Source organism: Rhagoletis pomonella, unplaced genomic scaffold (assembly GCF_013731165.1).
Source record: "Rhagoletis pomonella isolate Grant_MI unplaced genomic scaffold, Rhpom_1.0 Rhpom_scaffold_00008, whole genome shotgun sequence".
Taxonomy (NCBI): Eukaryota; Metazoa; Arthropoda; class Insecta; order Diptera; family Tephritidae; genus Rhagoletis; species Rhagoletis pomonella.
This window is the reverse complement of record NW_023458562.1, coordinates 44984011-45005463: the sequence shown is the minus strand read 5'-3', so window position 1 is coordinate 45005463 and position 21453 is coordinate 44984011. Positions and strand designations below refer to the sequence as shown.

General features: G+C 35.5%; 1 protein-coding gene across 1 annotated transcript in view; it reads left to right on the top strand.

Annotated features, from left to right (window-relative positions):
* LOC118745311 (extensin-like) overlaps positions 1–21185 on the top strand; it is a 37283-nt gene extending 16098 nt beyond the window's left edge. The window contains exons 2-4 of the mRNA XM_036478836.1: positions 11845–12351; positions 15504–16136; positions 20631–21185. Of these exons, the coding sequence (XP_036334729.1) occupies positions 11845–12351; positions 15504–16136; positions 20631–21185 (1695 nt within the window). The remainder of the gene's footprint in view (positions 1–11844; positions 12352–15503; positions 16137–20630) is intronic.
* Positions 21186–21453: the final 268 nt, after the last annotated feature.

Genomic DNA, 21453 nt, shown 5'->3' with positions numbered 1-21453 from the left:
TTATCCACTATCCACTATTTAAAAGCCAATTTAGGCTAAGAGCTTCGAGCAAAGCGCCGATTTCAAACGCATATGTTTCAATGGGAGAACGCACAGTGAAGAGCAAAGCGTGCATACACGTTTGTAATTAAAGCTTTGCTCGATGCGAACTTATGCTTTGCTCGCCGCTCCAGTATGCTTTGACCCTTAGTCCCAAAACTCATAAATAAATACATATCGGTTGCTTAGAGTGAAATGTTTCTAGGTTCATTTTTACAAATTTTACAGAAGCGGGAAAAACTTTCTGTAGCCATTTTTTAAGTATATTACCAAACTTGGCATATTTACAATGTTTTGTGTGTTTAAAGTAAAGAAAAACTCCATACGAATCAGATGATTCGATGCTAAATAAAAGATGTCGTTTTAGTTTGGCCTTATCGAATTTGTCGTGCCTTTTTCGGGTACACCGCTCTACCTCGGGCATTCACTTGAGCGCGTTGCTCTTCGCTTTGATTTCTTCTCCTTATTGACATTCGATGTGAATCACGCGTATGCCTGCCAACCGTATTACGTCTGCGTAGTGGAGGCATTTTCTAAAGTATTCTTTTCGAATTAATGTAGCAAATCGATTGAATTAAATCTTGAAAAAAGACACAATGTTGTTGTCAATGTTTTTTAATAATTGTAAACATTCGCCAGCTGTTTCTGTTTATTTATTAGTAAAACGCGGGACTGCCAATCTTGCGGCAAAACAATAATAAAAATCCAAAAAAACACGTAAAGCCAAACAGAATTAATTGCAAAACGTGCAATGATACACACATTAAATTTCTTATGTGCACCCTCCACACAGACCCCAATCACTTCTAAAAATTTCATTTTATGAGCACCCTCCACACAGACCCCAATCACCCCTGAAAATTTCATTGAAATCGGGCAAGCCGTCTAGGATTGATAGAAATCTCTTATGTGCACCCTCCACACAGACCCCAATCACTTCTGAAAATTTCACTGAAATCGGGCAAGCCGCCTGGGAATGATAGAAATCCGAAAAAAACACGTAAAGCCAAACAGAATTAATTTTTTTTTTGTTTTTGAAAAACGTGCAAAGATACACACATGAAATTTCTTGTGTGCACCCTCCACACAGACCCCAATCACCCCTGAAAATTTCTTTGATATCGGGCAAGCCGTCTAGGAGGAGTATGCGAACAGGAAGTTTTGCCACTTAATTTTATATATATAGATTGATATGTGTAAATGTGTGTGTGTGTGTGTGGATGACTAATGTGTTGTCACTGTCTTAGTAGCAATGTGACGCCTATTTTGTGGCGTCCAAATCGCTCCCCCACCTAGTCAGCCAGCAATCCATACACCCACATTTCGTTCGTCTCCCGTCTCCTTCGTCTGCCTTGGCTCAATTCGCAAATGAGTTTTAGTTGAAATTTTAATTACTGAAATTGGCTCATAAACAACACAAGTTTTGCATTGGACTTTTAGTTTGACTCATTTATAAATTTATTGCTGTGTTTGTGGCCATGCTTGTTCGTTTTGTTGTTATTGCTGTTGTCAAGTTGGTTAATGGCGCCAATTGATACATTCACATTGCAATATTCACTGAATTTGCGTAAATTTATTTTGAGTGGAAGGAGCGATTTTTGGTAATCGTTTTCAATTTCAATTCGATAATGAAAAACTGAAAAGTGCTAATTGCTATTAGCATTCATGAGTTTTAATCCTTTTAGACTCGGTTGTGTAAATTGTGCGACAAACTTTTTTTTGAAAGTTTGTTAAAAATATTGCCTCGGAGCTTTAAAACTAGAATTTTAGTGTAGCAGAAAACTTTAAAACGAGCATTTTTCTTGAAGGCCACGTTTTTCATCGCCTAATATGTGTATCTGGAGAATGGTTTGGTGCGCAGAAGTCCACGTAAGTGGGGAAAGCTACTCACTTGGGAGTGGGCAGAAGCGATGCTTTTGCGTACGGTTCAAATTGCAGCTCACGACGTTCAGATATTTATATCTACGTCTCCTCTAGGTCGCGACTAAACACCCGTTTGGGAGCGAGCTAAAGTGAGAAGGCGAACCATCTCGGGTGCGCTTGGTTAGGGGCCCGCCACGTCAAAACCCCGCCCAATGAAAACAAAAACTATGACCCTCTTCTTTTGATGACGACCACGGCAAACATATAAAGGCCTGGGATTTGAGTGCATCCATCTGGAATATACGGGCCCTAATTGGGGAAGGTGCCTCTGCCCGGCTAGTTGATGTCCTCGGGAAGACAAAGGCTGACATTACCGTCATCCAAGAAATGCGATGTACGGGGCAAGACAAGATATACGTGGAACCGTGCGACGCCTACTACAGATGTGTTGGATGTTCGGTGGGAGAGAGACTTCGTCGCAGAGCACTATCGTGCTTGGCGATTTCAATGCCAAGGTGGGCAAGGAAGGGATTTTTGGAGCCACTGTCAAAAAAATGCAGCCTCCACGACGAAACGTCCGATAACGGACTGACGCTGATCGATTCCGAAATATCTATCAAGCCACGTGGCTGTCTCCGGAACGAATATGACCGACAGGAAAAACGGCCAAAAATTTTACCAGAGAGTTAGGCGACTTACGGAGAGTTTCAAGACCAGGGCGAACTCATGTAGCAACAACCATGGCGACCTAGTGACCGATGTCCAGAACGTACTTAAATTATGGAGAGAACACTTTTCCACCCAATTGGATGGCAATAGCACTGAAAATAGTGGAGTTAATGAACCCGCTGGCTCGGTCATGTCTTACGAATGCACAGAAAAGCTTCTGCGCTGAACGTATATGTACAACGTGGATCATGATGTTTGTAGCAGAGGAAGATGAAGGTCTTCTCTGGCATGGAAAGATAAGGCGGAGAAAGACTTGGCTTTACTAGGAATTTCCAACGTTATTTGGCTCCGAAGAGAAACGACTGGCATGCTCTATTGTCTTAGCCACAATCGGTAGGCGGTTACAGCGCCATCTAAGAAGAAGAAGAGATGCCAGCGTTAGTATTCCCCGTGGATAATGCGCCTCTTCTATTAAGGGTTCGAACACTCCATGTGCATACACTAAAATCTTAACCCTTAGAATGTTCTTCGTGATCGTCATTAACCACGCAACAACGTTTTTTTTTGTATAAAACAAGTACGTCGTAGTTGCCCCATTCCATATCCCTCTGCCGTGTTCAAAGCTCCATACTTAAACCTTAAAGTCCTTTCAAATTACAGCTGTTATTGATAAAGCTGTTCATTTGCAAATAAAGATTTATAGCAAAATGATTTAACACTCTTGCAGCAATTAACTTCATTTATCACCTTACCATGAAATGACATACATACACACTTTTGCATTAACTAACCTTTTCTATTATTCGTAATACCAATGGATGTATAAATCATTGAACGCATCTATGGCAAGTCACAACCAATGGAATAAAATTAAGCTGAGAAACGAAATAAAACACAACAACAAGCAGTGTAATAAAAAAACGATACATGCTATAAAATTTAAATATTTTACGCATTTTTAAGATTTACAGATTGCTAAGAGAAGACAAATTGAAAAAAATCGTGTACCTTGTCGTTTTCGAACTTAATTTGCTATTGTGAAAATTCGTACGAATTTAGCATTTTTCTAGCATTTCTTCTTTTTTTTTTAGCAAAGTTCAACCTTCAAGCAAAGTAGAAGTGAATTGGATGTGAATATATGCATGAAATTTAAATTTTTTGTGATCGAGATTTTATTGTGTGATTTTTTTTTAAATTCAATAAAATATGAAGGTTAAAGAGAGTAAAAACTAAATTCTTCTTCTTCTTGATTAGCTTAACCACCTTAACGATTTTGGCTGAGCAAAATAAATAACTGCTAAAATTTAAGAAAAATGGGTATAAAATTAGGACCGTATGGTTGTGAACTTTATAATAAAAATCAGAATGTATCCGCTAAAATTGGATTTCTATTTTTCCGATCAAGAATTACCGTTATTTTTGGAGTTTTATTTTTTCGATAGATTTTTCACCGGTGGTTTCGATTTTTATTTTTTTCGGCCAAATGATAAGCGTTAGTTTCACATTTAATTTTTTAGATCATAAAAATAGATTTCAAATGGTCAAAAACACGTAGTGTTCGTAAATAAATAAAAATCCAAATTTAGCGATTATTCTTGATCGACAAAAATCAATAAATAACGATTTTGCAATGATCCAAAAATAAAAAGCTTAGCTTTTAACGGTTATTTTCGCTGCCTGCAACCCCGTATTAAAGCCAATAAAATGTTTTTAACGAAAACCAAAAAATATGTATTCGACTTCAAAATATGAAGCTTACGTACTAAATTTATAAAATTAAAAATTCTAAATTAAAAAAATTTTTATATATGCCAGCACTAAACATATTTTTTTATAATACTGTGATACTTTTAACTTGAAAAAAAATTAAATTTTATACTCCTACGCTAGATAACTATTTTAATAATTTTTTTTCAGGCTGAACTTCAAATTTAGTAATAATATGTATAAAAAATTAGAAATTCTGAACTCAAAAATTTAAAAATATTTAAAAAGCTTTTAAGTTAAATGTATGAAATTAAGTCAAAATATTTTATATATAATTTTCAGACTATTATTTGTTTATAAATTTGAATGATTTATATTTAAATTTAAAAATCACAAATTCTGAATGCATAAATTTTAAAATATTTAAGTTAAATTAAACAAGAGTACGTATTCTGAATTAAAAAATTTAAAAATATTTAAAAGGTATATATACGGTTTTAAGTTAGATACTTGAGTGCATTATATTTAAATTTTCGGCTTGATGAAGGAATTTAAGAATTTAGTTTAAATATTTAAAATTTTTTTTAGGTTGAACTATAAATTGAAGTAATAATGTTTACAAAAGATTATAAAATTTGAATTCAAAAAAATTTAAAAATATTTAAAAAAATACGTAGTATATGTTTTAAAGTTAAATGTACAATGTAAAATAAGAACAAATAAAAAATATAGCAGTTTCGTTTAAATAGTTTAGTAAATTTTGTTTAAAATTTTTATATATTCATACAAATCTGATTTACGATTTATAAAGAAGACTTTAACTTTATTTTTTATGAATTTGGGTGTTAAATTTTATTAACGTAATTGTCTTGAAATTGTTTCATTATTTGTAATTTTTTTCTTCTGAAAGTGTTCACATTGTTAACCAAAAAAGGAGGAGGTTATCAGTTCGTCGGAATATTTTTTATTTTATTTATTTTTTTTATTTTTTTATACCCGAGCGCACTTGTGCACAAGGGTATTATAACTTTGTTCACATAACGGTTGTTTGTAACAGGCAAAACGAATCGAGATAGATATAGACAAATGTATACATAAATGATCAGGATGAAAAGAGAAATCGATTAAGCGGTGACTGTCTGTCCGTCCGTCCGTCCGTCCGTCCGTCTGTCCGTCTGTGCACACGATAACTCGAGTAAAAATTGAGATATCTTAACGAAACTTGGTATGTGCACTTCTTTCGGGCGTAGGACGGATGGTATTGAAAATGGGCGAAATCGGATAATAACCACGCCTACCTCCCATATAACGGTAATTTTAAGAAATACGAAAACTGCGATATTTTAGTAACTACTGAAGCTAATTCACTCAAAATTGATACTTACAATGAGTTTCAGACGGAAAACATGAATATTATAAATTTTTGGAAAATGGGCGTAGCAACGCCCACTTATGGTTACATGTGTATATCTTGGTAACCGCTGCACCAATTTCTTCCAAACTTAGCACAGTTGTTGGCCTTAGTACAGCTTACTAAATGGCTGAAAATTTTAAACATCGGACAATAACCACGCCTACCTCCCGAATAACGGTAATTTTCAGAAAAACGAAAACTGCGATATTTTAGTAACTACTGAAGATAATTCACTCAAAATTGATATTTGCAATGAGTTTTAGACGAAAAATAAGAATATTACAAAATTTTGGCAAATGGGCGTAGCCACGCCCACTTATGGTTACATGTGTATATCTTGGTAACCGCTACACCAATTTCTTCCAAACTTGGCACAGTTGTTGGTCCTGATACAGCATACCAACTGACCGAAAATTTCTAAAATCGGACAATAACCACGCCCACATCCCATATAACGGTAATTTCGAGAAATACAAAATCTTCGATAAATCAGTAAATATTGAAGCTAATTTATTCAAAATTGATGATTGCAACAATTCTTTACCAAGAAATACGTTTATGACAAAATTTTGGAAAATGGGCGTAGCACCGCCCACTTGTGATCACATATAACCGTTCTAGCAATTTGTACCAAGCTCGGTATGGTTATTGTGCTTGCCACATAAAAGCAAATCGTTGAAAATTGTTGAAATCGGACTAAAATTGAGGCCGCTTTTCATATAACGGTAAATTTCAGATATGCTTGAAACTGCAATATTTCGAAATTTAAGGATGCTAATTTACTTAAAATGTATACACCCCGGCTTATCATGTAGCGGTAGCTTTCGGAAAGGTGGAAAACATATATTTAATACTTGCGCCGGGTATTTAATGTTCGGCTCCGCCCGAACTTAGACTTTCTTACTTGTTTATATGAGAGTTGAAGTCGGTTTTTTTTTGCTAAAAATTATTTATATCTCATTTTATCCCTTTTCTCTAAATCCTTCTACCCATAAGCCAAAATCGTCCGAATCGAATTTAAGTAAACATAAAAGAAATTGATTACATGACTGCCACATGTTGTAGCAATAACAACAATAAACCCAAATAATAATAATAATCCCATGTAGGAGTAAGTAATTCACCAACTAACTCTCTGCCTGGCCAGTGTCGCTGTCCAAGTGGCCTGACATATGCATTGCAAATACGCCGCAGGATAACAATGGACAGGATAAACAAACAAACGGTTGACATGCACTCAAATTGGTTTTGCGCAAATATGAAGAAAAAATGCATTCAATTGAAATTGGTAAAACTGCTGTTATTTTAAAAGGAAAAAGCTCAAAGCTTTGGGCAAATACACGAGTACAACGAAGCAAATGGTTAAACATGAAAATATTTTGTTAAGAGGTGAGGAGCAGTAATGAGAATTGAGTAAAAAAAAACTTGTTTGCATTGGAAAGTGACTGCTTATTATTTGAATTCAGTCGGGCAGCTTCAGTAACACTCACTTCCGAGTGAATTTCAATAAAATTAGCTTTGAGTAGTTGCTAGAAAATGTTCAACTAGAAAAGCAGGAAAAAACACTTAATTTATTTGAACAAACTTTTTTTGAAATATTAACGTTTTTTTTTAATGCATTACAAATTCCCAGTTATTTTCACATTTGTTTTTCGCCATGACCATCACTTTCCTTGCTTTCCTACGCATATTTCACACAACGGATGCGGTTGCACTAAATCAGTGGTTGCACATTTGAGAGTCGTAAACAGACACATTTAGTTGGCGCCATGCATTTTCTCGAATTTGGCAAAAGTCAACGGGAGATAGAAATTTAAATAAATATACATAAAGTACATAGTTGTGTACATAAATACAGTTCTACAGAAACTGATAATGAAAAACAAAAGGGATGTTCCCTTTTCGTTAATTGATATCATTTTCTTGGTTAAAGTTGAAGTGATTATGAAAACTTTCATAAATACTAATATTTGCTTCAATATTTCTGAACGCCACAGGCAATATTTTACTTTTGTATCTCAAAAAATGTCGTAGCAATCCTTATTTAAATATGTGTGGAGCTGGTGAAGTACAAGCGCCAACTTTTATTATTTGAATGTATAGGTAAATGCTTATATGCTTAAACGAAAAAAATACTTTTTTGCTACCTAAACTTTTTAATACTCAGAAGTAGTAATAATAATAGACTATTTCCACCAAAAGCTTAACTGCAGTTAAGAGATCAGGTAAGTCGCCATAATTTCCCCTTTTTCCTTTTTTTAATTGTTTAATGTTAAATAATTTTTTTATTAAAGTCTAGTTAATTATGTATATAATACTTAAGCACCATATAAATCCACATTTAAAACTTTGTAAACAAATTTTCGCTACAACAACAAACTTTCTTATTTATAATTTTTACAAAATTTATAAGTACGCTGTTTTGTGCCGCATTAAGTAGAATAAAGTGCAAGTTTCAAGGGGCTAAGAATTCGTGTTAATTTTTTTTTTATAATTTTTTGAAAATTTTCGAACACAGTAATTTGGTATGGAAGAAAATGCGTGACAACGTCAGTAAACAAATTTCGAAAACGGACACTATAGACACTTAAAACAAGAAAATTGTTGTTGCACAAGTTTATTGAATTTTTCTGGCTTCTTTTTAGACCGTATCATTTTGCCGCAGGGGGGTACGACTGGTACACATAGTACCAGAAGCACTTTTATTTTATTGAGAAATTGTTTAAAAAAATAACTAATTCTCGTACAGTAAAAGATGCTTTTTTAATGGAGATACAGAGAAACGGAAATTTTTCGCAGCAGTATACAGTTTTTTGTCTGAAAAAATATACGGGCGTTATATATAGGAATATTCGGGAATTTAGTGGGGAAGGTGCTACTGCTTTTCCACCACCATGGAAAGTCACGAAGCACGGTGTGCAAAATGAACTTTTTTGTGACAAAATTTGATATCTCGAAAATGAGATCAACTAGCGAAATAAATTTAACATTTTTTTAAAGCTCTTGAGATAAAGAACTCAAAAAATAGCTACGTTCAATAAAAACAAAATTACCTTGACCTTTAAAATATTCTTCAAAAACTGAGGATTTAAAATTTTTCTCTGTTTGACTTAAAATTTATAAAAAGTTTTAAACATGTATGTTTGCTGTACTATCATCAAGGAATCCAACTCCAGGGTCGCAAAAATCAAAAAAACTCATTTTTTTTTTATAGTTAATCACAGGGTAAAAAAAGTAAACAAAGTGAAAAATCTAAAATTTCATTTTGAAGGTAATTTTAGAATTCTTGCTGAATAAAAAAATGACCATAACCTTAAAAATTATTACTTTTTATTTAAAATATATTTTTTTGGCTTGGAAAAAATTGTAATGAACTTAAAAAAAAAATTAAAATGTGTTTTTCGGTGCTTCTGGCCCAGAAAATGGATTCCTTGATGCCAGAACAGCAAAAATATCGAGCCCTATTTTCCCGAATTCTCTGTCTTCAAAGCTTTGAAATAAGTTGAATCTACATACTTTGCTAGCGGATCTCGTTCTCCAGATATTTAATTTTGTCATAAAACAAATTAATTTTCCACACTGTGCGACATTCAATGCCGCCGCCTTCTATAGGACCGCAAAATTTGAAGTTTATTTAATCTCGAGTTAGACAAGTTGTCGATTTGTTGGTTGAGAGCGTAAAAAAAAATTATAATAATAAAACAAAAACACTGCAAATTCGGTCCCCAAAAGTCTAATAAAGCCATAAATTTCTTAAAGTATAATTTCAGATTATTAAAAGGTAAACGAAAAAATTATCAGAGCAACAAATACTAAACAATTTTCATGCAGAACCAGTCAGTAGTCCAAACATTTTGATGCTTTTTTTAAATGAATTTTTATTAATTCCGAATTGCTCTCATTTAGCTAATTTATAAATAACCACAACTGCGGCTATCCACGAACTGGGATTTCCTGATGGAGTCTTAGTTGAGCTACTTAGTTGAGTCTACTGAGGGCTTTCTCGATGCGTCGCAAAGTTGTTTGCATTCTGTGGCAAAAAGTAATTTTACCCGATTTGTGGAAATATACAGTTATTGTTTCTACTTGCATATACATTTCTTCTGCTGCCAGATACAAAAAATATGACTATTATTGCTTTGCGAAGTTGGCTTTGCTTTTTATTTTTTATTGCCTCTTTATTTAATTTGAAAAGCAGAATTTAGTTGTGAGACGGGTTAGTTGTCGGACCTGTATAGTTGGATTGAGCTAATGATATCAGCGCTAATGCTTCATTTTATTTGCTCGATATGTATGTATGTATGTATGTATATTATAGAATCGCGGAACAAAAGACTATTGCAGTGAGTAAATCACAAAAAACCGATCATGGAGGTGGAAAAAATGGTGGTAACTAGTAAAGAAGAAAAGAGAACGCAGCTAGAATGGCAAAAATTCCGGTAAAATTTTTGGCAACAAGTATTCTTGTATTGCCTTTATTAGGGATGCTTAGAGTGCAGAATTTAAAGAAGCCGCGTGTGCTTAGAAAAGAAATCATATAAAACTGTGCAGCATCGGCGTTTAGACAGACAGAAGTCGAAAAGTTTTCAGTTGAACTACTCACTTTAGAAAAAATGGTAAATATTTGATGATGGTGAAAAAATGAATTTTAAAAGTGTTAAATTGAAAAGTAGTATATGTACATATGTCGTCAAAGAAATTTGAGAATGTGCATTTTCAAAGTGCAAGGAAATTGCGAAAATTTTGCATGCCGAAATAAATAAATTTTTTTTGAATTCAAAATGATGGAAACGGGAAAATTGGGTGGATGCAAAAAGTTTTGCTAAAAAAGACGATTTCAACAAAAATAAATATATAAATTTGAAATAAAATGTATAAAAAAAATACTTTTTTAAAATGATATGAATAATTGACTGAAAGAACTATAAACAAATTTTAAAAATTAAAATAATAAAAAAAATTTACTGGAATAAAATAAAAAAATACGAATTGGAACATCGATTTCCTTATAAAACCGCAAACATTTTTATATAAAAATACTAACTAAAAATACGGAATTTTAAAAATTGTATGGAGATGATTAAGAAATAAAAATAATATAATCCGCAAAACCTGAATAAAAAAAAAAAAATTAAAAATAAAACTGAATTAAAAATTTGACCATGACTGACATCTGGATTGTGTAGATAAAAAATTAAAGAATATTTCAACAATAATTTACATAGTGAACAAGTAATTTTTAAGCAAAAACAAAACCGACTTCAATTATCCAAACTTAGTATAGCATCACCCTTGAGGTACCACCTTTTCGATGAAAACGGAATTATTGAAATCAGTTAACGTGGTCCAAAGTTATGCGGCAATATACATAACAAAAAATAATAATAATAAAAAAATATTCCGACGAACTGATAACTTCCTCCTTTTTTCGAAGTCAGTTAAAAATTACTTTTTCTTTCTGGCAGTTTTCAAATAAAACCAAAAAAGAACTATAATTATCATAAAATAAAAAATCAAAAGCGAAAGCACTATCTTTTATTTTTGCAACAAAAACATGAATAACTTAATAAAAATATTCAACTCGAAATACGGACGCAACATTTTTTATTATTACCAATTAAAGTTTTTTATTGTTTTTTCATGAAAATTTTTTGTTTATATTTTGATTCTTACAAAAAATTTTTTTGTTTTTTTTTTTACGAAAATTGTTTGCATGCATGAGGTTCGGCTGAATTTTATGAGCATATTTTCGAAATTAAAATATTTTTTCATATGTTTTTAGTTACATATGTTTTTTTTTATTTTTGCGTTTTAAAAATAGGGGTTTTAACAGTACCTACTAGTTAAAATATATTTAAAAATTCCTATAAAACACTAAAAAGTCACTACCATATTTCGTATCCATTTTGAATTTATTTTAATCTTTCAAAATATAAATTTTTTTAAATGCCAAATTTAAAAATTATATTTTTTTATGTAAAATATTTATATTAAAGAAAGCTTTGCCAATACATTTATTTAGATATGCATAATCAAATATTTAGTAATTCCACAAATTTCTCCCATTTTCACTTTAACTGTTACTATATCAATAAAACAATAGCACTTAAGGCAAACTTAAGGCACTTAACCTGTCTCTCCCACTCTTCCAGAAATTCTTCGCCATTGCCGCCTTCGCCGCCGTGCTGGCCTGCGCCTGCGCTGATGTTTCCGAACTTGGCTATGCCTACAGCCAACCCGCTGCTAGCGCTCCAGTAAGCTCTTACTTTGCACCAGCTGCCGCTGCTCCAGAGCCAGCCTATGCCCCTGCTCCCGCCCCAGCACCAGTCTATCAAGCTGCCCCATCTGTTCCCGTCTCATCGTACATTCCACCTGCTGCCACTGCTCCTGAGCCAGTCTATGTTTCCGCTCCAGCACCAGCACCAGTCTATCAACCAGCCCCAGCTGCCGCTGCTCCAGCTCCCGTCTATGTTTCCGCTCCAGCACCAGCTCCAGTCTACCAAGCTGCCCCATCCGCTCCCATCTCATCGTACATTCCACCTGCTGCCACTGCACCTGAGCCAGTTTTCGTTTCTGCCCCAGCACCAGCTCCAGTCTACCAAGAAGCTGCTTCTGAGGTCTATGAGCAACCCGCTCAAGATGGTTACAGATACCGTACCGTCCGTCGTCGTGTCTACAAGCAACGTCGTTACTAAACTCAGTTTTTCAATGTATGTAAAGCTTTAGAGCTCAGCAAGCATCGCGTGAACAACTGAGAGGCTTTCGTAGCGAATTAGTTTTTTTAATTCGCTTAAATTGTGTTGTTAACTATTTTTTCGAAAAATAAAATCCACATTTAAAAATACAAGGTATTCTTTTTTTCTCAATTAAGGTTCAAGTAGAAGGTCGTCTTGGGAGACGTTGATGTGGTTTTGCAGGCGTAATAAATGAGCAACAGCAAGCTTTTTGGATTAGATTGCTATTGCGACACCGCACTTTATTTTAGATCCATCGTTTTAGAGAGAGAGAGAGACAGGTGGCTTGACTACTATGCGAACTGTATCTATTTGACCAGGATATATTTATTTGCATAAGAAAGTGCCTTGAAAATTGTTTTAATGGGTCATTTCTGCTTAAGGATATATATTTTCAAAGGCAGAGACTATTTCGGCCTTCTTCACGATGGCCACTTTTTCGGTTGGCAATTATTAAAAATTATTTTATCATATCTTGCATATGTATTAAGTTAGGGCCGGAATGGAGACGTTCCGAGTGATAGGACGCAATTAATCGGCTACCAGGGCCGTCTTTCAGTGGCGAAGTTTGAACCACACTGAAATACCCGGCTATTTAAAGAGATATGTATCTAGTATAAGGCTGTTTAGAACCAGTCGACCAAACCATCTTCCTTCGGCTTTGAGGACGTTGTGGTGGCTATGAACTTTGGTGGCGACTGTCAAGCGGGTGGTGATAGAAAGAAAAAGCTACGAAAGCTAATCTCTAAAATTTTCGTTTATTAACTGTCTGAATTAGTGTTACATCGACGTGAAAGGCTACTGACCTGCAAGATCTGCCGTTCAGTGAGTCGAATTTTCTCTTGGGAAGCCGTATGTTTAGCTTAGAGCACCGCAGCAAGTTCCGTATTTTTTGCTCATCGAGGGTGTATGCATTAAATACTCTGGCAGTGTCTAGATTAGTTTTTGTGCTTATAGTATTTGCTAAGGCATTTCACTCAACTTTTGATACCAACGATCTCAGAGGCACTTGGATTTTAGGAATAAACACCACTTATTAGAAGACCCAGTACAGGGTAGCAAGTCGAAGGCGCTCATATAAGTTTTTCCATATGCAACACCGTTTCTTTGCTGCCATCTAAGCTGCATTTGCGGCATTTTCTGTTGTATGTAAGACCTATTCTACAAGCATGTCTTTCTAGTGGCCAATACTTCTATCCTTAACCTACTTATCAGCTCTGTTGTTCTCTTCCTGCTACAGCTAGACCAAGGCTCTCATGCTATCTTGCAAGTCTGGAACTCCGACCACCTCCTCCTTGCTAGTTCCCGAACATGCAGATGGATTTCTGGTTGCGTTTGCCTGAGGGAATAACCCAGTACCAGCTACAGATTCATCCAAACAAGCTTCCACCTTGGCCAGTGGGTACGCTCTCTCATTTCCTTCTATGTTCCTATGGCCGGGAACCCAGACAAGACAGATGCACATTGACTGAGATGTCGAGCGTAGTTCTATCTTATACTATACAGTAGATGGTACAGCCAGGGGTGCTGCCTGACTCTCTGAGTATATAACTGCTCTTTCTTTCCTGGTATCACTATTATTTTCCATTCTACAGGCTTCACATACATATGCCCAAAGCTTCAGCCTGAAATATGCTAGCATGGTTTGCCAGCCGAAGGGGCCGAGTGACACTAATCTACTCGGAATATTTCTATGTCCCTATACCGCAGTCCATCTTGGATACGGATGGATTCCTTATCGGCAGCTTGTCCCCACTGGATGGAAACCGCACACGTACATTCAAGCCAAAACCGAGGCTTGATACCATCCGTGGTTTTATTTGCTATCGAGGTAAGGCTTAAGAGTGTGATATATGTCCGAAGGTCCTCGATATCCAGTGGACAGACTCTCTGAGTCGTAGTGCTGAGTACATCGCGTTTTTATTTAGGCATACATCAATGGAAATCATATTGGGGTTTAAATACAGTTCTTCTGAGGGGCAGGATTTCAGTGCCGCAATTAGCTCCGAGCATGCTGCTACAAAACTTTATATTAGAGTTGAATGGCTAATAAACTGCATACCCAAAATTAAAAAAAAAAAAATAACGAAAAAAGTGTGAAATTTTGATGAAACTTTGTTGATTTTTATAACTAAACGGCAAACCCAAAATTTTTAAAATTCTGAATAAAAAGTTCGGAAATAATCCTGTTGATTTTTTTAATTTTTGTACAAAGTTCGAAACTCTGTGTTTATATTGTTTTCTTTTTTTTTTTGATTCAATGAACTACTATTTAATATTTTTATAAAAAAATAATTAGAAAAAAAATAAAAAAAATTAAATAGTCAAAACTTGTTGTTGTAGCGGTGTTGTCCAAACTTGTCAAATATATCGGTGTGGTATAGTTCTGATAAGGTGTATACTTGTATTTACCATAAGGAAATAATATAAAATACAATTAATTTAATTGATAGCTTTAAATCATAAGAATCGAAACATTGGTCCATTAGCACAGAGGGTAGGTAAATTACCTTAATTAATTTTTGAGCAAATCCAACAAAAAAAATGTTCGCTAAAACTTAAAATCGTAGGTCAGTTACCTTAGATTTGCTAGCAGAAATTTTTCACACGCTTTGCGTACAGCTATACATTTGATAATGCAATTTAATTTGATTTGTCTCAAAGAGTATCAAATAAAATATCAAACGATTCGTGGCTTTTAAGTACCTTGAGCTGCCCTCGCTTAACTTAATTAGCGATTTTGATGCAAAAAGCAAATATCTACCTACAAACCCACATAACCGTATTCATAATGTAGTGTACTTATTGTTGCTATCTGCTTTTTATCTTCCTTTCACGATGTTTTGTTTATGGTTGTTATACAAAAAAAAACAAAAAAGAAATATTTCAATCCACTAAACAAATGCAGCATCTTAAGTTGGGCGTTGATATAAAAACTGCAAGACGACAACGATTAACCAGACACAAGTCGAACAGAGTTCACTAGAGTAACTAATCCAAGCAAACAAAGCAAATATGGTAAGTACCTTAACTAGAAAAAAATAATATTTTCGACTAAAAAGGACTTTAATTTGCAGAAATTCTTCGCTATTGCCAGCTTAGCCGCCATATTGGCTTGCGCCTGCGCTGACGTCTCTGAGCTATTTGGTTATCACTACCACCCGCATCACCATAGTGCTCCATCCCATTCGTACATTCCACCGGCAGCTACTGCTCCTGAACCAGTCTTCGCTCCTGCGCCCGCTCCAGCTTACCAGCCAGCTCCTGCAGCCGCTGCCCCAGCTCCAGTTTATCAACCAGCACCCGCCCCTGTATACCACCCAGCCCCAGCTGCCGCAGCCCCAGAGCCAGTCTATGCTCCAGCCCCTGCCGCAGCTGCTCCTGAGCCAGTTTACCAACCTGCTCCAGCGGCCCCTGAACCAGTCTACCAGCCAGCTCCTGCTGCCCCCGCTCCGGTCTACCAGCCAGCTCCCGCTCCATCAGCTCCTGTGTCATCTTACATTCCACCTGCACCTGCAGCAGCAGCTCCTGAACCAGTGTACGCCCCAGCTCCAGCCGCCGCTGCCCCCGAGCCAGTCTACCAACCTGCCCCAGCACCAGTATACCAGCCAGCTCCAGCCGCAGCAGCGCCAGCTGCAGTCTACCAACCAGCTCCAGCTGCCTCCCAAATCTACGAGCAGCCCGCTGAGGATGGTTACAGATACCGTACCGTGCGTCGTCGTGTCTACAGACAACGTCGCTTGTAAGCTGGAAAGTTTCGGATATCTTGTCGATATCGCAGAGGCTTAAAAGGCAAATTGATTTTGTAATTGGTTGGAATTGTTTTATTATCCAGTTGTTGTTTTTTAATTGTTTAAAATAAATTGTTTGATATATCGAAAAATAATGTATTAATTTCCAGCGAATGTTCAAGGCTCTACCAAAAAGAGATATAAGAATTCGTACTGTTGGAAAACAGGCTCCCTTCCTTGACTTTGGTGCCGCCCAGATACAAAACACGTACACTGAACGCACTATTCGCCACTTCAGGTCATCAAAAAGTTCGATCCCGGAAGTAGTTCTACATTTTACCTAGAAAGCAATGACCCGCCAGAGCAGCAATGATGTTAGATAAATATATCCTCCATTCATCGCGTTTATAAACCTCGAGACCTTCTATATCCCCCTTAGGCCAAGTTTGCCCAAAGTTCTGACAGGTATATTTCAGTAATTGCTGGACAATAGACAAGTTCCCTCTAGGGTAATGGCTATCGGACGCAATAAAGTCTGGGGCCACTTATATGCAGACATATTTTTGCGTGGAGTTGCCATCATTCTAGCAAATTTTTTTAATTTCCAAGTTGACCAAATATTTTAGTACCGATAGCAAATGAGTGGCGTAGGAATAACCGCTAATGCGAACAAAATAATTGATAGGGTTACCACCGTAACGCTTATGACCTTTAAAATAAAATCCATAATTAAGCAGTTAAACATCGATTTTAATTTTTCGAATCAAATATAACCGTTATTTTTAATTTAATTAAATTTTTTTGATCATAAAAAATTTAAATGCGTCATAAAAAGCAATCTCCATTGTGAGATTTAAAATTGATCGCAAAAAGGATAAATCCGAAAAATTTAAAATTTAAATTCAACGATTTTGCAATAAATATTTTGATGCATACTAAGCGAAAGCTTGGAAAGATTTTTGGATAGGGTTGCCAACTATTGTAAAATACGATAATTTAGTTACTTAGAGTTATACCATATTTTGAAGCAGGTTTTTCAAGCGAAAGGTAGCTGATCCGACTTTGTTGTTTTAATTTTTGAAAAGATTTGCCACCATTCGAAAAGCGCAAGCTTATTTAATTACATTAAAAACATATATGTAATACTCCTATATTGGCAGTAAGAGCTAGTACCGTCCGAAAACACTGCAGTACAGATATATCAATAAACACGTACGAAAGAAAAGGAACACATACGTTTATAAATAAACATGTATACAACACATATATAAAAACGGCACTCAAGTACACAATACATTGACAAAAATGGTACTAGACTGTCTCGCTTTGATTTCGGAATGCTTAAACATTGAGAAGTTAGGTTACTGCCAATATAGAAGTATTACATATATGATTAAAAACATAAGAGATATAAAATATGACCATATAATGGCAGACTAAAGCTAATGATTTTTCAGAATAATGTGTTCTGTAATATTTTTGAGTAGGGTTACCAACAAAAAAAAAAACGTCTTTAGCTCACATTATAAAATGTACATATTTTTTTATATCTAAACAGCTAAAAAAATTTTTTTTTTTTTTGAAATTACATATTTTGAAAAAAATTCCATCATTTCATAATCTCACTACCCGCAAATTTGAAATTTTTAATATTTTTGTCTTCAATTGAATTTTTATGAATACGTTTTCCAGTTATTAGTTTCCTATCTCACATATGTATATGCGTAGTACAACGTATTTTTAGAAGTATGTATGCAAGTAAAAGCTAAACCGATAAATGACTCTCAAAGCATAAATGTGTTCTAATTTCCGCATTTTAAAGTTTTAAACCGCTTTTGAGCCTTTCAATGCAATTAACATAAGTGCATATGAAGCGCAATATGCAACACGATGGCCCCCCTTATTTCCCATCGAAAAAAAAACCACAAACACATTTACCAAAGTTAGCCAATGCTGACTGCTGCTACCAACACTGCGGATCTAACACCGAGCACACCACCCCGCACACCGCAGCACAACACTAAATTAGTTTCCGACCCCATAAAATCGACGGCGGACTCGTAATTGATCGCCTCATTAAATGCGAGCAGCTTCCAATTGTTTCACGCATTCGGCGGCGTTCGAAGACTCAGCAACAGCCAACAGCCAATGGCCAACCGATAAAGCCACATAGCGATTTACGCCTACTAACGCGTGTATGCTTTGTTGATGTTGATGAGTGGGCAGAGGCGCTATGATTGCTAGTGGGCGCTGGGGGAAAAGGTGGTACAGCGCATACTTAAAGCTTGTTGCTGTAGTTAGCTGGCGCGGTCGACTGCCGTTTTGCTTGGTCGTTGTGTTGATTGCTAGCGATTTGCATAAATTCTAAATCGGCTTTAAATTTATTTGTTCAAAGCTTCCGCTCAGCGCTTCTCCACCACGACCACGACCACATTAGGGTGGTCCAAAATAAGTAAAGTCGGGCGCATAAAATATAGTTACTATAAAAATCTGGTTAAATAAATGATTGGGTATTATTATTGGGAATCTCCTGAAGAGGAATAGAGTTTCCCGTTCAAAAAATATTGATTTTTAATGAATTCCATACCATTTCTACGAAAAGTTGTTTTTTCCCTATATAAAATACATTGAAAACTTTGAGCGACCTCAAAATATTTTTTTTTTCAAAATAAAAATATAGTGGTATATTTTTTGGTATAAAACAATCTTAGGGAGCGAGAGCATAAAAATTTATTTTTCATATGCATTTTTGGACCACCTTAATGTACATACATCTATACACCATCATCACACTACTATTAACCACCATCTGTGGTTTTTCTACTTTCATTTTTGTTAGAATTTTTTTTATAATATTTTTTTTTTCATATTTAATAGCTTCTTTGCTACTCTGTTTTTAAGTCTTAATGCATCTCAATTTTAGCTGCCCATCGTTTCTGGCCTTATCGAGAGTACCACGCGTGTGTATAATTATTTGTTGCTTTAAGCTATATTTTTTTTTATATAATTTATTAATTATATGATTACAGTTTCAGTTTTTTTTATATAATTTATTAATTATATGATTTACAGTTTCATGCGGAGGCATATCAGGCTTTTTAAAATTTACATATTTTAAAAGGTGGCAGGTTAATACACATACATATATAAGGCTAAAATTTCGACGGCATATTTGTTTTCGACCATTGATCTATTCTTAAGTGATTTAAAAAAAAAAATATGGCCGATTTTCCGTAATTTTGATTATGTTTTTAAACTGAAGTTATATTTGAAATCTAGGTTTATTTGTATTTGTGTGAGTTTGGCTTCTAGATTATTCTCAAAAAGGAGCTGAGGACTAAATCCGCGCCTGCATTCATTGCATACTAAAAGTGCTTTACCCGAAAAAAACTAAAAATATATTTTTTTTAAGCCTATTACCTAAATATGGCCTTTCAAAATCTGAATTTTTGTCGAATTTATGTTGTTTAGTAAAAAATCCCAATTCTCTTAAATCTAAAAATTTTTTGTTTGTTTAATATTCTTTAACGTTAGTTTAATTGTTTAAAAATTTTTGCTCTTCAACTTACACTTGAAGTCATTAGTAGCAAATGTATGTACATATGTAACTTCTTAACTTCTTAGCTTCTTCACCCTTTCTGTTAATGTTCATTTTCCAATAATTCTTTCCGTTCTTTCGAATAGTCATTAATCAATTTGTACTTCCCCTTCCTCGTTTCGACGCTTTGCTTCACACTTTGTTAAATTCAAATTGTTATTTATTATCTTTAAATGGCGTTCATGGCTGAGTTAAAGAGACTTGCTACAGGTGTTTTTTGCGAAGACAATTTTTGTTAACGGCTTAAGAAGCAAAAAGAAGAAGAAAAAAAAACGTGAGTGTTCCTCGTTTATAATTTTAGTTTTTTTTGCTTATTTTTTATTTCGTGTATTTATCATTTCGCCTGGGCCTAAACCGATAAACGTTTGTAGTACCAAAAAAGAAGAAGAAGGAAGAGTTTTTCTGAATTTTTTTTAACTTCCAGTTTCATACAGATATCGCTTTTAACATCTGTTTTTTTTTTTTGGCATACATGTATGTAGGTATAATGTATTATAAAATATGTTATAGATAACTAAGTATGTATATTCTTATGCCGAACCAGTTTTCCCTGCTGGCTAACTAAAATTAGGCAGCTACTTATTTAATTGAGTGCATTGAACTGCCACTGCTCATCAGCAACGGAAACTTTAGAAAATGAAAGTTTATTTATTTAGATTCGTTAATTAGTTTAGTATAATGAGACAGTCAAAAATTACAGTGCAAAATCATATATAAAGTACGCAACTATTGTGGCTTAACATACACAAGTGGATTGCACTTCACTGGAATAACTAAACCAAACCAAACAAAGCCAAAATGGTAAAGTTCTAATTCACCAAAAAAAAAAAAAAAATCAAAATTAATAATTCGAAATCCTTTTCTCTCATTTCCAGAAATTCTTCTCCTTTGCCGCCTTCACAGCCGCTTTGGCCGTCGTTTGCGCTGACGTCTCCGAACTGGGTTACGGCTACCAGCAGCCTGCAGCTAGCGCTCCATCTCGTTCATACATTCCGCCAGCGGCATCTGCTCCTGCACCAGCCGTCGTCTCTGTCCCGGTACCAGCACAAGTGTACCAACCAGCTCCAGCTGCCGCGGCACCAGCTCCGGTCTTTGCTCCCGCTCCTGCTCCAGCTCCTGTTTATCACCCAGCACCCGCTGCAGCTGCTCCAGCTCCAGTCTATCAGCCAGCTCCTGCACCATCAGCTCCCGTCTCATCTTACATTCCACCTGCACCGGCTGCCGCAGCACCTGAACCCGTTTACGCTCCAGCTCCAGCTGCCGCCGCTCCTGAGCCAGTTTACCAACCAGCTCCAGTTTACCAACCCGCACCAGCGGCACCTGCGCCCGTGTATCAACCAGCTGCTTCCGAAGTTTACGAGCAACCCGCACAGGACGGCTACAGATACCGCACCGTCCGTCGTCGTGTCTACAAGCAACGTCGCTTCTAAGCTTCGAAACCTAATCTAATAACTAAAAACCTGTAAAGACCTATTGCTCTACTATGTGTTTGTGAGAAAATAAATTTGACATTACCTACCTACCAATGTTTGTTGAAAGAAAAAAAACTGACTTCGTAGCCTTTTCAAAATAGCAAACTCAATGGGCTCAATTAGAACTGAGACTGTAGATTACAAAATGCTGGTTAAGATGCATCTAGCTGGCTATTACTCACACATTGGCTGTTTGCTCCTTGGAGGAACCAGATAAGAATCGAGC